The sequence below is a fragment of the Amblyomma maculatum genome, chromosome 1 (assembly GCF_055883805.1).
Source record: "Amblyomma maculatum isolate TAMU_Amacu chromosome 1, ASM5588380v1, whole genome shotgun sequence".
In the NCBI taxonomy this organism is placed as follows: Eukaryota; Metazoa; Arthropoda; class Arachnida; order Ixodida; family Ixodidae; genus Amblyomma; species Amblyomma maculatum.
This window is the reverse complement of record NC_139344.1, coordinates 326,113,605-326,132,737: the sequence shown is the minus strand read 5'-3', so window position 1 is coordinate 326,132,737 and position 19,133 is coordinate 326,113,605. Positions and strand designations below refer to the sequence as shown.

The 19,133-nt window shown below is 43.9% G+C and overlaps 1 protein-coding gene across 1 annotated transcript in view; it reads left to right on the top strand.

Moving 5' to 3' along the window:
- LOC146207346 (SEC14-like protein 2) overlaps positions 1-16,078 on the top strand; it is a 31,283-nt gene extending 15,205 nt beyond the window's left edge. The window contains exons 5-12 of the mRNA XM_084586522.1: positions 3,620-3,710; positions 4,265-4,359; positions 6,965-7,043; positions 8,256-8,336; positions 8,888-8,974; positions 11,035-11,141; positions 14,852-15,140; positions 15,953-16,078. Coding sequence (XP_084442648.1) covers positions 3,620-3,710; positions 4,265-4,359; positions 6,965-7,043; positions 8,256-8,336; positions 8,888-8,974; positions 11,035-11,141; positions 14,852-15,140; positions 15,953-16,050 — 927 coding nt within the window. The 3' untranslated portion in view covers positions 16,051-16,078. The remainder of the gene's footprint in view (positions 1-3,619; positions 3,711-4,264; positions 4,360-6,964; positions 7,044-8,255; positions 8,337-8,887; positions 8,975-11,034; positions 11,142-14,851; positions 15,141-15,952) is intronic.
- Positions 16,079-19,133: the final 3,055 nt, after the last annotated feature.

Below are 19,133 nucleotides of genomic sequence, written 5' to 3'. Positions count from 1 at the left end.
TGCGATGTCATTGCACGTTAAATTTCCCCAGGTGTTCGAAATTACTCCGCAGTCACCCACTGAGGCACCTCTTTCTCTCTTTCTCTTTCACTTCCATGTTCCTCCCTTCGCTTACTGCACTGTTTAGGCGTGCATGATAAAACGTGTTGACAGATACTGCGTCTATAAACCAATTAAATTTAATTTATTGCCCCAGTTACTGTTTAAAACTACTAAATATATAGTTTACGCAACGGTACCTTCCGTAACGTTTTTATCAGCTGTTTTTAAAGCTTTTGTGTTGACAAGTTGTTCCTGAAGGCAATTAATTGCATCAGCCGTGAGCCCGTACGAATAATAAAGTTTAGAAACGGAAAATACTGCAAATTTGTCCACGTGACTATCAACAACCCTCAATGTGTTCCACCTGGACAGGGCACGTTTTCTTTACTTCAAAAAAAGAAACCTTGCTTATATTAGCGAGGACACGTGGTATTATCCAATCCCGATCATCTGTAAAAGCGACGCTACCATGCTGCTATAACCCGTTGTATCAGTATAGCGAGCGTTACAGTATAGCCGGTGCCATAATATAGCTGGCACTCGTTATAGCCGGCATGTCAGTGTAGCCATGCATTTCGTTATAGCCGTCGTTCATTATAGCCGGCTTTTCATTATCGCCCCGAGGTTTCACACAGACGCCAACACCGCCGGACAATTTTCGCATTTCATAGCCCTTTTAATGCTGTCGCATTAAATATCTGCCAGATACTTGAAACATTACTGGTTCATTGAGCGATATGCGAATCAATTCGTTAGTGTCCCTTGCATATTACATGACTTTACTATTGCCGGGTGTGGGGTCTGGATTCAACCGAGTCGCATCAGCCAATTCGAGTTCCGCATCACATTTCTCTCAATGCTACCCCTATCCTCGGCGCTCGGCCCTCCTTGCAGCCATTAGAGACAGAACCTTCAGAACTAAGGTGCCGCAAAAGAACCAGCACTACGTCGCCGCCACTTGAGGCACTCATCGCGATCGGCCGGCAAACGTTCAGAACATTCAGTAGAGGGACGTAAACAAACCGAGCCTTTTGGCGCGCAATGTCTGAATCCTCACTTCCGAATGGAAAGTTAAATAACGCACTGAGGGCAGCGAATCACAAGGCAATGCTCATCGCCAATTTACATAAGATGGTTACCTCAGCACTAAAGCAGAATTCCTGCCGAAAGAGCAAGAGAAGTGCACCCTGTTGGTTATTCGCAGATTTTTCCCTGGAAAGTCGACAGCACCTGACACAATCTGCTTGCTATTCCTCGCTATCAAGCGATCAACTACGCTTATTAGGCCTTTAAGACCTTAGTCTCTGTTCGCGAGGCCATCACAGACCCAGCACACGTACCATGACGCATGTTCACATGTCCGTTCATCTATTTTTCTCATGCTGTGCATAACCTTGACTGTTGACTGAAGGTAGAAAACAATATACTGTGCAGCATTAAAGGCGTAGACGAGAACGAGCGTCTACGTAACCTTAAGTGCATTTTGTGGAATAGCGCGAACAAGACAAGGGACAGAAGAAAGAGTAGACGACACTGGCGTTTCTGTCCCTTGTCTCGTTCGCGCTATTCCACAAAACGAACTACTTCCAACTTACCCAATACAGAGTACTGTTAAACTTATTAAGTGTGTCGTGAAGGCGGATTACGTAGATTAAACTATACTCGTAATTGACATGAACGAGTGGGGTTTCATTGCGCTCCGCCAATACGATGAAGATCTAACAATGCATACGCCAAAGGAAACTGTACTCCGCCGGGGTGGCACAGTGGTTACGGCGCTCGACTTCTGTTCCCAAGGATGCGGGATCGAATCCTGGCCTCGGCGGCTGCTTTTCGGTGGAGGCGAAAAGCAAGGCGTCCGTGTGCTGTGCGATGTCAGTGCACGTTAAAGAACCCCAGGTGGTCGAAATTTCCGGAGTCCTCCACTACGGTGTCTCTCATAGCCTGAGCCGCTTTGGGACGTTAAACCCCACAAACCAAACCAAACCAAGCCGAAGGAAACTGTGATAAGCTCCTTTTCTCTAACCGAACTTCCTCCAGCATAAAAACGTACTACAGTGTACAGCAAATCACGTCTCGAAGCCAGAGCTATTGACAAAGCACGCGACCTCAGAGTACAAATTATTCGATCTACTAAATTGTTGCTTAACACGCGCAATCCCGCAAATATTAAGTTCTCATTTCGGCGGCTTTTCCGCTGCTAAAGTTACTGTTGTGTCTCACCCTACATACTAATGGCTAGCATGGTTAAGATTTACAGGTGGGCTTAGCGCGAGACAGACAAGGACAAGAGAAGGACACAGGACGAGCGCTAACTTGCAACTGAAATTGGAAACGAACTGAACGTCGAACTGAATTTCGCTTCCAATTTCAGTTGCAAGTTAGCGCTCGTTCTCTGCTCCTCTCTTGACCTCGTCTGTCTCGCGCTAAGCCCACCCGTGAATCATGACCTACCAAGTGCCCCAGAGCTGTACTTTGCTCAAGCACGGTTCAAGAATTCCATCTTTGAAGCCAGCTTGCAACATTTTCAGAAGGTCAACTGCCAATTGAGCAATATATTGGCTGCAGAGTAATATTCAGTGTTCTCTGTAGCCTGCCGGTGCTCAGTCTTCCACCCAAAGTCCCATTTACGGGGTTGCTTGGCAGGGAAGTAAAGAAGAGTACCGCGAAACGAATACTCGAATGCATACCGGCGTCGCCAATGCCACTACAGCTGTCAATATATAAGGCTAGCTTTTATCGGTTAAATACATCAAAGGAGAGTGACTTCAACACTACAAAACTATTGCCAGATCTTTTCTCTACATGAGCCGCATGCACATGCTCCCGCTACTACGCACTGAAGGCTCCATGCGGCCGTGGCCCGTAATGGCGCGCTGGTTGGCGCAAAGCAACTCTCCTCCACACAAGCGCCAGCGGCGTCAGTGACGGGACGCGAAAACCACGGTGAGCTCCCTAAACACTGAGATGTAAAACAATGTTTCATAGATGCACTGCTGGAATTGCTTCACTTCTGTATCAAAGATGGAGTCCAGCGCGTGCCGCCATGTGTGATTTTTGCAAGCAGCCGGACAACAAAAAGGGTGTTGACCGCCTTGACCCACGTGATATTGGTTACCCAACGGAATAGGCGCAGGGGGCTAGAAAATATAGGTGTGAGATCTGGATGGCATTCTTCGAAGACTGGCATTGAAGTTTCAAGAATTTTCGTTCGCTAGTCATTTTTGACACGATCAACGCGTGCGACGGAGTGCAGTTTTCATTCTTGTGTTCATGTTGAACGACCTAGGCTAACAGCATACGCGGACACCGTGAACATTGTTCAACACTCAAAAACATATGTACAGATAATATACGCAAGTATAACATGATTACGCTTATTAAGCAGCTCTCAATTATAATATTTAGACTAATAGATATGTGCTGGCATATTTATTTATACGCTTTGGAGAAAGTTCAGCCGTTTTTTTTTTTTTTTGGCTTTTTTTCAAGAAGACTCGCCATTGGTGTAAGTAGCCATTCATGGAACCAATTAGTGGGGAGTAGAACTTACTCACATGCTATTTATTCTGCATAGATTGTGAAAGAAAATTACCCTGGCGGGATCCTGTACCCGTGTAAAGATGGCCGACCAATGTGGATGGTGCCTGCAGGACTTGATTTCTCAGGTGGGTTCCTCCTTTTCTAAGTGTCATTTGGATGCGCGGAGTACGGGCCAAAAAACAGCAGCTGCGCCTCAGGCAATTACTACATAAAACGTAGATAATTTCTTGTTCCATGACTGGCAAAAAACTTACATGCCTGGTGCAATAATGTACAAGCTAAAATATACAATGAAACGTTGTTTTTGGTGGAAGGCGCTTCAAGTACATAACCCTTATCTACGGAGTATCAGATACCTGAAGGTCAAGCGGCTTCAAGAAAGGAGGTGAAAACTATCCCGAAGCAAGGATTCAGCAACAGCTGCCTTAAGCACTCTCTGAAACGCTGGTATGAGTGGAAAGAAGCTCCTCGATTGTGTTTATTCAATAACTGCTGTCACAAAAGTGTTACGTATGAAAGTATATGCAGCAGTGAAAAGTAAGCGCCAAGGACAGCAGTCGACATGCTTCCGCCCTTGTTCACGGTCAAGATTCTATTGAATTTCGCTTTTGCGTCGTTTGAGTCAGATCAATGATTATAACGGTTTTGTGAACGGGACTTGTGTGTGCACTCGGCGTAGCGTTCGTGGCTTCCATGACGCCAGATGTGGTGACACGGCACTGCATCTACCTGATGGAGTACACGGAGTTCATCAAGCGATCAGCCTCGAAGGAGGTTAGTGTTTTAAGTACCTCAGCTACAGCGCTTTAAGTTTCCTTTTGATTTCATCCCCAACTCCGCCAGAATTGCAAAATGAACAATGAGCAAGTGTCTTCGGAACGTGTGACGTGAGTAAACGTTGCTTTTCTGTAGCTAGTGCGATTAGATCATCACGATGGCCCAGGTATTAGTCTGGATACCCAGAAATAAGCTCGAATTATTGGTTGGTTGGTTTGTGGGGTTTAACGTCCCAAAGCTACTCAGGCTATGAGAGACGCCGTAGTGGAGGACTCCGGAAATTTCGACCACCTGGGGTTCTTTAACGTGCACTGACATCGCACAGCACACGGACGCCTTGCTTTTCGCCTCCATCGAAAAGCGGCCGCCGAGGCCGGGATTCGATCCCGCGTCCTTGGGAACAGTAGTCGAGCGCCGTAACCACTGCGCCACCCCGGCGGGGCTCGAATTATTGGATGTACTGAATATGAGAATCAGACATACAGAATAAAAGAGACTAAATAAATGAAAGAAAAAAAATCCCGATATTCCATCGCTATTCCTATGCGTAATATAAGGGGAGGAGCATTTTTTATTTCATCTCGAAGTTGCTCATCATACGGCATCAAGTTCCTGCAGCGTATAGTTTTCAAGCGTGCTATCACGCGGTATAAATTTGGTAGCAGTACGCCACAAATGCGTTACCGCTGCTTTACAGACTGGTTTAGGGGCTCTGTTGTTTTATGTTCTAAAAAAAATCAGAATAGCGCAGACTTGATGCATGAAAAAAAAAAAAAAAAAAAAATATATATATATATATATATATATATATATATATATATATATATATATATATATATATATATATATATATATATATATATATATATATATATATATATATATATATATATATATATATAAAGCAGGTTCTAACTGCCCAACAGCATGGGGATTTCATAACTCGCCAGAGCTTTCCTGGAGGGTTTCACGAAGAAAATAGCGGCGAGTTAACTGGTGGTAATCTGCGCCTTTCTCTATAGTCAGTCATCGCGGCGAAAACACTACGTGCGTTCAGTCGAGAAGCAACGGGAACGCAGCAATCCTCACGCATTTGCTCGCGAATGTTTCTAACACACAGAGAAAAAAACTTGTTAAATGTAACCAGGCGAGAATGATTGCACAAAGAGACGTGTCAGTAGATAAGTGCTGACTACCAGTCAAGTAAGAACTGGTGTGAATACTTTACATTGCGGAGTCCTGCACTACAGCCTCTTTGACAGCCTGAGTCGCTTTGGGACGTTAAACCCCATACAGCAAATCTAATCCAAATTTACATCCTCGATCACGTTATACGATCGCGCGTGCTGGCTACAGGGTGTCAGTGCTTCAGTGGCAGCTGGAGAGCGATTGGCACGTGTCATTGAGCAAGCGTTCTTACCTGTTTACAAATGGTGGCTACTTTTTTTCTTCAAAGATTGTTACGAACTAGCGCCCCTGCTGCCCTGCCTACTTTCTGTCCTTGGTTTGGTCCCTGGTCGCTTTCACGCAGCAGTAGTTTCAAAATCAGAGACCGCTTCGACACCGCACAACATGCTGCCGCAATCGGTCTGCGCGGGATCGAGCGTTCAACGCTGCATCGTCATTCATTCGAGTTCCGTCGTTCATACTGCCTGATACCAGAGGTGGAGCATGTTCAGAAAACCCCGCATTTGAGAAGGGGGAGTGGAGGGAGAAGTGCGATCTCCAAGGCTCTGATGTAGTTCTCGTCCCATTCATCTACGTAGATGTAGTCCTATGGTATTATTCTCGTCATCTCCTCATCGAAATTATTGTAAGGCATGGTAGTCATACGGTTAATACTAAGGCTTCGTGTTGCGTGCCCGATAGTAGATATCAGTGTAGAACCTTTGAATAACGGCGTAAATTACAGCTCAATACCGAGTGTAACCGCTGGCATTTTGCTGCTTCGCACAAACACTTCTATATATATATTCGCATAAGCCAATATATCCATTAGCTATTCGTTTTCGTTTCAGTCTTGAAATGAAACGAAAAACCAGCAGTTGGTAACAATCGGCTTGCGGTCGACGGCATGCTTTATTACTCCACAGATGAATCGCTGCAATAAACGGGGTCTCGAACGTTTAACTTTGCCAAACCAGACAAGAAATAACACAGTTGAGCTTAGTATTTTGTCTAAATAACGCACAAAAAGAAGCAGTGGACTACTTATCGTGGAGATTCACTCAGACGTAAGCCCAATTTGATCACACTACCATTTCCACTGCGAGCACTACCACTGCTACATCATTACCACTTCTACTACCACCGCTACCACCAACTACTACCACTACACCAGTTACCGCCAGGGCCACTGCCTCCGCCATCCCCGCCGCTACTGCCACTGCTGGTTTCCAGAGCAGTGCTTCTTTCCCCGCCATGCCTTTTTCGTGAGGGCATTAAAACGGCAATAAAAAACAACGCGCACGGTTCGATCTTACCTCGAACACGGCGGTCCTTGCGACATCGGTAGGATCTATCCATATGCTCTCTTCGTGAGCGTGAAATATCTGCATATTAGTATTTTAAGTCTTTCTTTTTCTTCTTTCCAACCACCTAGATGGGTCATGAAATACATTCCCATTATATGGTAATCGACATGGACAAATTCAGCTTGCGCAACGTCTACAGCTGGCAAGGTAGGTGGGAAAGGGACCGTTTCTCTTACAAGCCACGTCAAGTGTGTCAAGTGCCACGTTTTTCTCATGAAGTGGGAGGTAACTGAAGATCCTCCAAGGCTATGCTGGTCGATTGTATTAAGCCGTGCATACCTGACGTTCTTATTATTGATACGGGACATTGTTCGGCTAAGCTAATTAAAATTCACGGGGTTCAGACCTTGCAACAGCGCTAAAAAGTCCAAAGGTTAAAGCTATTTTTCTTACCAATAAACAGTGAACTGTCCATCAGATCGAACCCCTTTCCTACACCTCTTACTGCAAGCCGAACACGAAATCGTCATACCCACTAATGTCCTACAGCTTTAAAAACAGCATTCAAGTTTGTTTGTTTTTTCAAGCACTATAGATGATATAACCAGTTGCCGCTGCACCTTCTGATGGGCACTGATCTTCATGTGGTTTATTGTTAACGGCATTTGGCGCTTATTATTAGTTACGTTTTAGTACATTTGTGTTCTTAATTTTCTTTGCCGTGCTATTCTGCATTTCCATTTTGTATTAACAGTTTGCGTGCACGTTAGGAGTTGTTTCGGTGCTTTTAACTTTTATACTGCATTACTTCCTCTTTTGAGGTAGCCTACTGTTTTCTGTGAACATTTTTATTCGCCTCTTGAGTGGGCCTCTTTCCAAGGCCCTGCAGTACGATGGAGGCGAAAAGCAAGGCGGCCGTGTACTGTACGTCAGGGCACGTTAAAGAATCCAGGTGGTCAAATTTTCCTGAGCCCTCCACTACGGTGCATCTCATAGCCTGAGTCGCTTTGCGACATTAAACCCCGTAAACCAAACCAACCAAACCAAAGCGAAAGCAACCTAACCAAATAAATAAACGTGTACAGAGGTCGCTCATTTTCGCTTCACATTGCGGGCAGTGCTGTGGCAAATCGATGATGATTTTCTACGATGGAGATAACACAGCTTTTACGACGGTCGAAGAACACACTTTACGCAAAACCAAACCAAGGCACCTATGACGTAAAAGAACTAAAGCTTTTCGTGAACAACTTTCCAAAGGTACTTAACCAAAATACTTAAGCTGAATTCACCCGCGGGATAGAGCTATTTTTATCTTAATTTTCAGCACATGGCAACTCACGCTACTGTGTGAGTTTGCTTACTAGTGTGTGTTGGTTGTCACTATACTCTCTGTTCTTTTGTTCCTTGGCAGCGCAGCCTTAAAAACGCTCACTAACCTTCTTCAAGTCATGGAGGCAAACTTTCCAGAATGCTTGGAGAAGTGCCTCGTAATAAACTGTGAGTATGTAATGAATCAGTCCTATAGCGGCAGGTTCTCTTCAACGCAAGCTTGGGCGTTTTACGTGCAATTCATGATGTATTAAAAAATGTCTCAGCTCGCTTTTGAAGACCTTTGTGCTAGCTATACACTCGCTTGCAGGCTGGTCTTTAAAAAGAAGGTTGTCGTTTATTCTTACTCCAAATCGGCCCACATAAGGTAAATGCCCGCAAGAAGTAAAATCAGAGCTCAATGCTACTTTAGACCCACCTGTTTTTAGGCCAGCAGTCAGCAGAACCTCCAGCCATAAACTCTTGAGAATGTGGCCTGCTTACTGCTGTAGGTATCAGTTTTTTACTTCAACTGAAGCTTCCTGCTTGGGTTACTGCAGTTCACCGCATTCAGCGAAAACTAACCATAGTAAGGCTTATTTTAACTAATTCAGTGTTGCTTTCTATAATATACATGTAAAGTGCGCACGAAGTTGCCATATGTAGTGAACTAGTGATTTAGAAGTTCGCGCGAGGAAGATGCGCATTCCATGTCTCAACCGATTGGTTGGCTTCCGCAGCACCCAGCTTCTTCCCCATGATGTGGAAAGTGGTGCGGCCGTTCCTGACAGATAGAACAAGCGACAAAGTGGAGATCTTTGGAAAAGGTGAGCACAGTAGGGATACCGGGATAGGAACGAAAGCCGCTGATGTGCTAGGAAAGCACTCCTCCAAAAATCACTTGCGGGCGATCATATAACCAGGCGTGACTAGACTACGGCAGCGGTAGAGGCCGTAGTACGGTCACGCAATTTGAAGGTCATTTGCTCTTTTTGCATAGGTCTAATAAGTCTTTAAGGTTTGATGGTTGATACGTAATAAAAATGATGATCGAGATCGAAATATTATTTCATAAAATTTAAGAAATGTGTTCATTTCGTCTTTTCTATAAGATCAAGGAAATATTTCGTGTGGGTTATGCCTGAAGGAGTGCCCACCGAATTGTATAAATCTGTGTATTCTGCTTTTGCATTGATAGCCTCCCCTTCAGTATTTTACTGCTATACTGCCATCAGTTTTATTCGCTACGGGGCGGGCTTATGGTGGGGAGGGTGTTTCTGAAAGGTGGATAGGGGCGGAGAGCAGAGAGGAGTGGGTGCAGGTTGGGCGTGCTTTGGTGAGCAGTTCCCTAGCCAATATGAGGGAGAGGGGAGGGGTGTATTTCTAGAATTTAAAATTCACTCCTCATGGTTTCACACGCCACCATTTTCGAGGAATTACGACCATACTGCCAACGCGCTTTAAAAATTCAGCCTCTCACTCTGATATTCTCTAGAGAGCTCTTTGTCCAAGGAAAACCTACGTTCTGGTATGATTGAAGACTGGGTTTACATAGTGCCTGTAATCTCCTTATGTGCCTAATTCTTACAGAACTACGCAAGGACTTACCAGTGCATTTCCCTAATGTATTTACCGTGTAACTCTTGAGCGAAGAGACTCCTAAGGCGACTGAATTTTTCCGCCCAGATTCCGGAGCTAAGCCACCTTTGCCCTCAGGGAAGAGTATCGCTGAAAACGTCGATGAGAAAATAGAGGAAAGTGCATTACAATGAGTGGCAGATATATCGGAATGGTACTCTGCACTGGTAATGAGGTCAAAAGTGAGTTAAATGCTGCGTGGTAGTAATATAGACTAGAAGAGACTTGTGACATTGCTCGAATACATCAATATGCTTGGTCACAATCATGACCCGCACTTTTTAAGGGCGCGAAATAATACCATAATAACCTAGAAAGCTTTCCAAAATTCTGAATCTCTCATCAACATGCTTGGTCACAGTCGTGACTCTCGTTTTACAAGGGCGATCTGTACTCACGGTTTATGGGTAAAAAAATGCTATAACTACCTAGAAAGCTTTCCAAGATCCATACTTTCTGCATTTGACGTCCTCAGATAGAAGCCGGTTTTTTTTTTTTTTTAAACCGGCCGGTGAATTAATGGTCATTGTGTCTTTTCCACGCGTGTACGTGGGGCACGCCGAGACTATGTCGTCCACATTTTCACCTTCTTGGCCAGTAGCACAGTCCGCACGCCCATTTTAATGGAATGTAGCGCTTCATGTAACATGTCCAATCTCAACTCGTTGGTGTTCTCCCTAAATACCAATCCTAACTGGGAAAATCTACTACAAGCGTCGAAGAAAACAGGAAGGTAGTCAACTTTCCAAAGCTCTCGTTGCTGCTTGTGTTTTGAGGGCTATGGCCAAATATCCAATTTACACTGCCTATTTTACAAACCTCGTATTTCATGAGCCCTATTTTATGTGAATAGAACTTTTTGGACTAGATGGTGGGAACGCTGTGTGTTTCCAAATGCCTTTATTTCCTTATACTTTTGTTTACGAGGGGTTTAGTTTGTTTGTTTTTTGTTCTCAACTGCAAAATATTTCGTTTCCTCTATTGTCCATACCTGTGCATTCGAGCCTGCCTTGGTAGCGACGAGAAGTAGGTAATGTAATTTACGGCTGAGTTGCTTTATAGTGGGCGGGTTTAACGAGGCGTTCAAAGTGACTCTGAGTATGAGCACGAATGTTTTCCACTGAAAGACTCGGAAGTTATGCCTGGCGCAGGAGTCTGCTTACGATACTTTATACCCGGGTGCTGCCACTGCTCTAATAATTCCACCACTGTCATGAGAAAAAAGCGGATGTTCCCTTTCTAACCGCAGACGGCTGGAAGGAGCGCCTCCTACGCATCATCGACGCCGAGCACCTTCCGGTCTACTGGGGTGGAAACATGGTGGGACCTGGCAACGACCCACAATGCAGGCACAAGGTCGGTGCCTGCAGCAGTAGGGCTTTAGTATCGTGAAAACGGCATTCCCGTAACAGCAGTGCATAAAAGCCTTCGTGTCTTATCTCTATGGCTCGATGCTTCCTTATTTTGTGTGTGCCGTGTACACAAGGGTCACGAACGCAGCTGATAACGCACATGCACCTCTTCCTGAAGCACAGCTGGTTTCCCATTATACATTGCAAATGCCTATCAATCTTCCTGTCGAGGAACTCCACATATTCGTTTCTGTACATGCACTCATGCGCACGGGCCCACCTGTTGGCTTTTTAAGCACTTGTCGCGGAGCAATTTAACCGGTTCCGCATGATTTTTCTCTTTTTCTGTATCCGTTTTGTGCTATAGAGTACTTTTGTGCTGTGATGAACGTGGTTTACGAGAATGAGCCTTGTTAGTCGGGGTATTTAGTACGTCTGACACAATGGAAGTTTCTGATTGTTTGAAAAAAATTACGTGTTCTCTATTTTAGTTTGTTTTCTTTAAAACCGAGCGAATTACAAACCGCGTAAAGAATAGGCAAAAGGTGCTGCCCACCCGGACTTTCTCCCGTCCTCAGAACACAAAGGTGACTGAACAACAATTTATTTAGCAGATATTAAGCTTTACTAACAATGAGAATGTCAGTGTATACATATAACGCAACATCCACGCAAGATTAGCGCACTTAAATTTTCTCGCAAATAGCTGAAATGCCAAAACAAACAAACAAACAAAGAACACCGGTGAACTTTGTGGTAAAATTTCCCAGACATAATGAACGCTTCTGAAATTCGTTCGTGATTCCAGAAAAGCGCCTCAAAAATTACTCGCATGTAATGTAAGCTAACTTGTTCGCATGTAATATCATTCATCAAGTTTTTGTAACAGTTATCTAATGGCAATATGTTCGACTAACATGTATTTAGCCAGACGAACTCACTCTCATTTGATTTCCAACTTATTTTTTATTATCCCCGTCGAAGCATCACTAGAAATAAAAAGTTACATTCTGTATGCCAATGCGGAAGAAAAACTTATTGTTCCGTGCGTTGCATGCCAATGAAGCTCCCTATACTGCAGGCTACCAAAACGAGAGACACTACTTTCGATATGGACAGGATGACCGAACTGCCCATACAGGATGTTCTCGCATTAGCTTTATGGCGATGGTCCTGCCTCTCAAGCAAAATATGTCACCTTCTAAACGCCAGACTTAGACAAACATCGCACTCTCATCCATCGCTGCCATGAATATGTTCGCATCTATCGAGTTCTTTCCTGGTATAAGTTTCGCATTGGCTTGATTTATAATGACTTTAGGTACTGCCTACCTATATAAATCGAACTGCAGTTTAACCCGCATACATCCAATTTGAGGGGTGTCCCGAAATAGTTCGATATGTAGATAATATCTAAGAAATGGCTGTATAACAGTTTATCTGTAAATCGGAGGCAAGAATCGACTGCGTCTAAGCTAGTGACGTGCTTGCAGCGAGGTGCCACTCCCCATTGCGCTGCCAGCGCATCGACCGCTGTGCGTTGCAAGGCCCAAGTTCGTTATCGTCGAAAAGCAGCAGACGTTGCTTTGGAACCCCTGGTTATTACCATAGGATGTCTAATCTTGTCATTACACTAAAAAGAAAATAACCACTCATTATAGTTAAGGTGGAGTTTGTTTCCTTAGCACCTACGCCAGCACCAGCCATTAGACGTGCCACTTGCAGAGGCGCAGCACGCAGTTCGTTATATCGAGAGACTGGTTAAATTGGAGTTTGTTCTTATACTTTACCCTGATTTTCCAATGGAGCAATTAGTACGTTCAACACTCCCAATAATTAAAAATATCTAATACTCTTTATCGCTTAGAATTGAAGGCCAAATGAACATGTACCGAACCCTACACAATTCAAGGGGGGAACTGAGACTCCCCTTTGGCCCTTGTACTTTTTTCTGTGTGTTAGCTCTTCCAGTGCGTCATGGATGTAATTATGGTTATCAAAAGAAGCAGCACTCTCAATATCATCGTTTCTGAGAATGAATTTGAGGATACTAAACAGACAGGCAAGGCTTTATACTTCTTGGCCATTCTATTTTTGGGAATTTGTTCTTTCTTTACCTTAAATGGCAGCGCACACTATCTTAAAGCTTTCATTCGAATGAACCTGCTGTGTTTAACGACCGTCTCACTTGCGGGATTGTCGATTTTATTATCATCTGAACCAAGCAAATACACACATAACGCCTTTACTTTCATAGCAAACCAAGCTGCAAGCCTCAGCGTAGCTAGCTGTAGCGTACATGGCACCGATTGTGCTAGTGAAGGAGGAAAAGAATAAAACAAAGTTGTAATAGAGTCGTTCTATTATCCCACATAAAGTCCATCAAGCTCCGTAAAGGAGCGACATCTCCTCTTTCTCTCTCCGCTCTCTGCTACGTTTCTCTCATCCGCGAGCTCACCGTGACGGGGACGCCATCTATGTTGATGTAACTCGCGTTGTGTTTGCACCGACAGTTTTCCTGCTTGCATTAAGCACACCATGTATAAGCTACAATGATTTTGAGCATCAAAGCTGCTCATGCAAAAGAAAGCAGTGGTCAGTGTAGATTGCAGGGCTTTACAACCACGTGGCTTTAGGTTTAGCCAGGGAAAGGGCATATATTACAAAGGATAAAATGATGCATGGTGGCGCAGAAATACCCTTTCCTGCATTAATGCTGTCGACAATTGGCGGCTGGCATTCCTATTACTTGTGATGCGTAACTTTTTTTACACTACCGTTGAAGAACCACTTCCGGTTTCTGAGATGTAGGTAAACGTAATGTCCAGGAAATGGCTTTTTTTGGCCTATTGAGGCTGCCGAAAAAAAAAAGAAACAATTTCCGCGCAATATGCAGCCTGGAATCAGACAGGTGCAGTATATCCTGCCCGGTTTATCCCGTGTTGATAGTGCCAGATACTGCTAATATGATGTCCCCAGAATTGTGGTGCTTAAGTTCTCTGAACACAACCGCGGATTTACTGTACGCTTCTGCAAGGAACCTTTGTACATAGACATTCCGGGAAATGAGGCAGTTGGCAACCTTACCCGCAAGGCGCTGTCTGCTCCTCCAGCAAAATTTTCGTGTGCCAAAAGAAAAGTCAAAGGAAAAAGTTGTAAATCACTTTAGATCAATAGAGGATTACTTGGAGCCAAGAGTTCAAGGTCTACGTAGGAGATAAATTTTTTTATGTATTGGTAGGTGATATTGATACGAATTATTCCTTTAGTGATTTTAAAGAGAAAGAGTATTAAATACAAAGCGAAATAAAAAACAACGCACCAATGGTTTTCCTTCCGTTTTGCATTTAATATTACTTCTCCCTAAAATCACCAAATTCTTATCAATATCAGCTATAATATCCCCTACGTAGACCTTGAACTCTTAGACTATTGGCTCCTTGTATCCTAACGAGCCCCTCATTTCCCCTAAGACTTTCTTCTTAGAGGAATTACTTGCCTTTTTCTAATTACCTGCGATCTGCACTTATTCCAAAGCCTATTCAATAAACAAAAGGCAAAAAACATCGCTGAAAGTTGACTATCAGCCACATAAAGTTCTTTCTTCTTTCAAGGAATTCACCTTGTGCAATCGATAATGGTACACTCCATCAAGTTGCGTTTTTGTTCATCAAAACAGCGCCTATCAACATCTAGCTTTTCATGACTGTCCAGATAAGCTTCGGCGGACGATTCGAGGAAGGCGTTGACTTGATGGAGAGCTCCATGTTCGGCGAGTCCGGCGCGCAGCTACAAGCCATCAGTCGCAGAGACCACTGGGAGCTGCCGGTGACCGTGGCCACTGCGGGTGCGTGGCTCAGCTGGCGCTTCCAGACAGCTTCCGGAGACCTGGCATTCGGACTGCGCTCACCGAGCGGCGAGTGCCTCTTACCACTGCGACGCCACGACACCTGCAGCTGCATCCCTCAGGAGGGAAGCTGGCAGTGCGACACGCCTGGGACATGTGAGAACCCTTTGCTACCCGTTGCTTCTCTCATCCCGTTTGCATTATCTATCATCTATATGATGCATCCGGTCATTTTATTCTTCGTCCACTGCGGTAGCTCAATTGGCTTGAAATTTCTTTGCTTATGCCGAAAGGGGGCGAGATGGTGTACTGGCCGCGGCAGCTATGTTTCGAGGGAGGCGGAAAATAAAGACGTCCGTCCACTGTGGCCTTAATTAATTCGGAAAGCTTCATTACACCTTTCCTACAGCGAAGGTGTCACTTCGCGACGTTAAGCTCCACATACAATCCACCATCATCTATATTTTGCCATGGCAAGGCAGTTCAGGCTCTCACCAGTCTGTCACACATTGTGTTATCACCACGACCTCTCACCTTCTCTCTTGTTCATAAAAGAATCACTTCGACAACATTGTACCTATCTACCTCTGTTTGATTTTCTTCAGTCTCTTAACGAAAAGTTAATGAGTGATCGTGCCTATTTCATTGCGCTCTTTCAAGGAATACACGGCGTTAAAGTAACCAGCTGCTTGCACACAGTGTACGCAGGCACTACTTCAAAATGAAATAAAAGTACTGCAGAAACATGGAGCCGAAGCGCTTCAATCATTCTCTAGAGCAGCGAACACTTCACAAAGACCCTCCATAAAGTGCCGCGATTGTGAAAACGTGATGGTGTAAAGCGAATTTTTTATTTCATAAATACTGCCGACTGCCCTTTGGCGGTCAAGGAAGGAGTGCACAAAGAAAAAAAGAAAAAAAAATTACAAAGTAGTAATTTTTGTATTTTTCTTTGGTGCACCTTGCAGATGTGCTGGAATTCGACAATTCCTACAGTTGGATGACAGACAAGAAGATGGCCTACGTTGTGAAGGTGCACACACCGGATGAGATTACTTCCCTGTAACAAAATGTAATAATAAATTGTTTTTGTTGACATGTTTGAAGCCATTATTTAGCCTGAATACATCATCCCTTAGGGGCTACTCATTGTACCGGGCTGGGGAAGTGGGAATGTTGCTTTGGTTGAAAGTTTATGGCTTGAGGCAGAAGGTGTACCAGTCCTTCAGAATACCATGGGCAGGTCTCGGAGGCGCTTTTTAATGACAAAAACAAAATGATTGCAGTCATGTATATTTTTAATTTTCACGTTACCTCCGAGAACTCATTCTAACAGGAAATGTAAGTTCCTGAATTCTCCGCGATGTAGCAGTAAAGTTGTGAGCCATTACAATGAAGAAAAGAGTATGCCGTGTAATTTTAACTGTTACAAACAAAATGAACCGCAATTTTCTTCTTTTCTTCGTAGAAGTGCACCATTCATATATAAAAATTACCACCAAATTACTGCTGAAAAGAATTATTGTGTTCAATCTCTTTGCTTAGAATGCTTAACAGCATGAAGTTCTTTTCAGGTCAGAAACAGGCGTAAGAACTGCTAGCCGCACTCTCAAGTAGGTTACTCAGGATGTTTAAAAATAATTTATCACTAATGCTTTTTTTTTTAGAGCTATGCAAGATACTTTAGCGCAGTCTATGCAAGTTTATTGCACGGTAGGTGGCACATTACGTTGCATGGGTATAGCTGAGTACCTTCACAAGCACAAAGGAAGAAGAGACGGGACACAGCGCGGTTTCTGTTTTCTCCTTTCGTGTTTACGCAGATGCGCTGCTATTCCCTATAATGTCATACCTATAATGTCATACCAACTTTCCCATCAGTCTGCGCTTTTAAGTAAAAACATGCATCACGACTACCCTTAGATAAGGATCTAATTATCTAATAAACTTTCTTACCTTTCGCTTTAGGGCACATGATTAAAATGTGAAGGGGAAGGCTGTCAAAATCGAATGAGAGTCGAACTTTCGCAATTGTGGAATTATTATCGTAGTTAGGTATCAAATGCTAAAAGAATCATAAAGAGTTTAGACTGTGGTTAAACCTGTTTTTGGTTAAACCTGTTTTATTGAGCAAGATTACTGCTTGGCATGACTTAGCTGTTGATTTTGAAGCGAAAGCTTCACTACCCCACCTCGGGCCAAGGTCATCGACGGCTCGCGTTTGACCTTAAGTGAGCCAGAGGACAAAGTGTGACCATGCATCAGTCGGTGCCATTAGGTGTCGCATAATCTTTGACATTGCGTTGAAAGTGTGGTCATAAGCAATGTCCATAATTAGTTTCAGGTGAAAATTGAAACTCTCTCCACCGGCAATTGAGCCACTAACCTTCCGCCGCTACGCCACTCTAGGCTCTTGAAAAAGTGATCGTAATTCTATTTGTCTAGTTTGAGGATGATAGTAGCGATACAACGACGATGCAGTTAGTGATAATGATAATGGAGATAGTAGTAATGATAATGACGCTGAGTTAATGATAATAACATTGGTGGTAGTGACGAGGACAATGACGGTGCCTTTAGTCGAAAATGATGATAGCAGCAATGAATGATGATGATTGTGAATAACAAGAAACGTAACCAAACCTTACGAAGCTTTCGCTTCGTCTGAGTTTAGCAGGGTTAAACCATGGCAAAGTTTTAGCTTTCTGGGGATTTTAGGAGGGCAGAGACGAGATCATGATGAATAGTTTTTTTTTTTTTTTTCCTTGTCGTTTGGGGCAGTGTTCCTCTTTAGGAGGACCGTGATGTAAGCGGCCAAAGGTGCCAGGAATGACATATTATATAAGGTCCCACTTTAATCAAGCCGCACGAATCCGAGGTACGTTCAATTTGGGACTCAAAGGCCCTAGAAGGTTTGATTTCGATCTCCTTCCATCTCAATGGCAAAGCTTGAATCGGCAGCGCGTGCCAATTCGGCCAAGACATGTGGTTTCGTGACGTCACAGAAACCGCCGGTCAACTACCACCTGCCAGAGGCATGCTCGTGAGTGGGACTGTGACGTATGCTGGCCAGGATGCCAGGGCCGATGTAGATATAAAGGCCTTCACCTTATGGAGTACATAGCGCCTTCGCAATAACAATCTTTTGTAAGCTTCCCAAGCTAGCTTTCACAGGCAACATATTGATAAAATAGCTCAGCTTAAATGAAATACAGACGTAGTGAACGTCCTGTATACGAAGAGGAAGTTTACGTGGTTCCCATGGCGATACCACGCGAAAGGATGCCTTTTTAATAAGGTGCTGCGACAAGCCGCCCTATTAAAAGTGTATTTGTAACGCTTGATGTTTCTAACCACAGCTCTCACCAACAAATTTTAAAATTTGTACTCACCTAAATTGTAGAAGGTCTTTGATTTTTCAATATAATGCTGTAACATAAAACAATAAATTAAAAAATTTGCTTATTAGTTTCATTTAGTTTACAAAATTTTTATTCAGCTCTCCGGCAAAAATAATGTCCTCGTTGTGCAATCCATCTGAACCAACCTCAACGGCGCCAGGGTCCATATTCCGAGTTAACGTCGTTATCGAAAGTGTCGCTATCTCCCTGACCTCGAGTCATCTGATTGATGGAAATGCCGGAACATGATGTTGCCACCTCTTCCGGTTCCGTAGTGACAGCATCCGGTTCCGGCGTTTCGACCAATCAAATGATTCGAGGTGACGTGAGATAGCGACATTTCGATAACGACGCAAAATCGGAACACGGGCCCAGACCTCACCAGCATATCGTTGATGTTTTTTTTTTATTCTGAATTGAATAATTTGAAACAACCCGTATATTACAAAATGTGGTGTTGGTCTGTTTTTATTTTTGGAAGTGTGGGTTTGAATCTAATTAGCGTAGAGTAGACACGAACCCACCTCACGCCATGAGAAGTTTTTTTACGCACGACTACCCTTCGTATGCGACTTTGCGTCCGTCCCGGCGCCTATTTCGCTGGAATTTCGGGAGGTTGCCGCATTAAATTTCTCGATTGCCCCATTAAATTTCCGCGGACAGATTCTGCATACATGGCCTGTTATACTCAAGAACTAAAATAATGAAGGCCAGCAGCAGTGCATGTGTGCCGCTCAATTAACCGCCT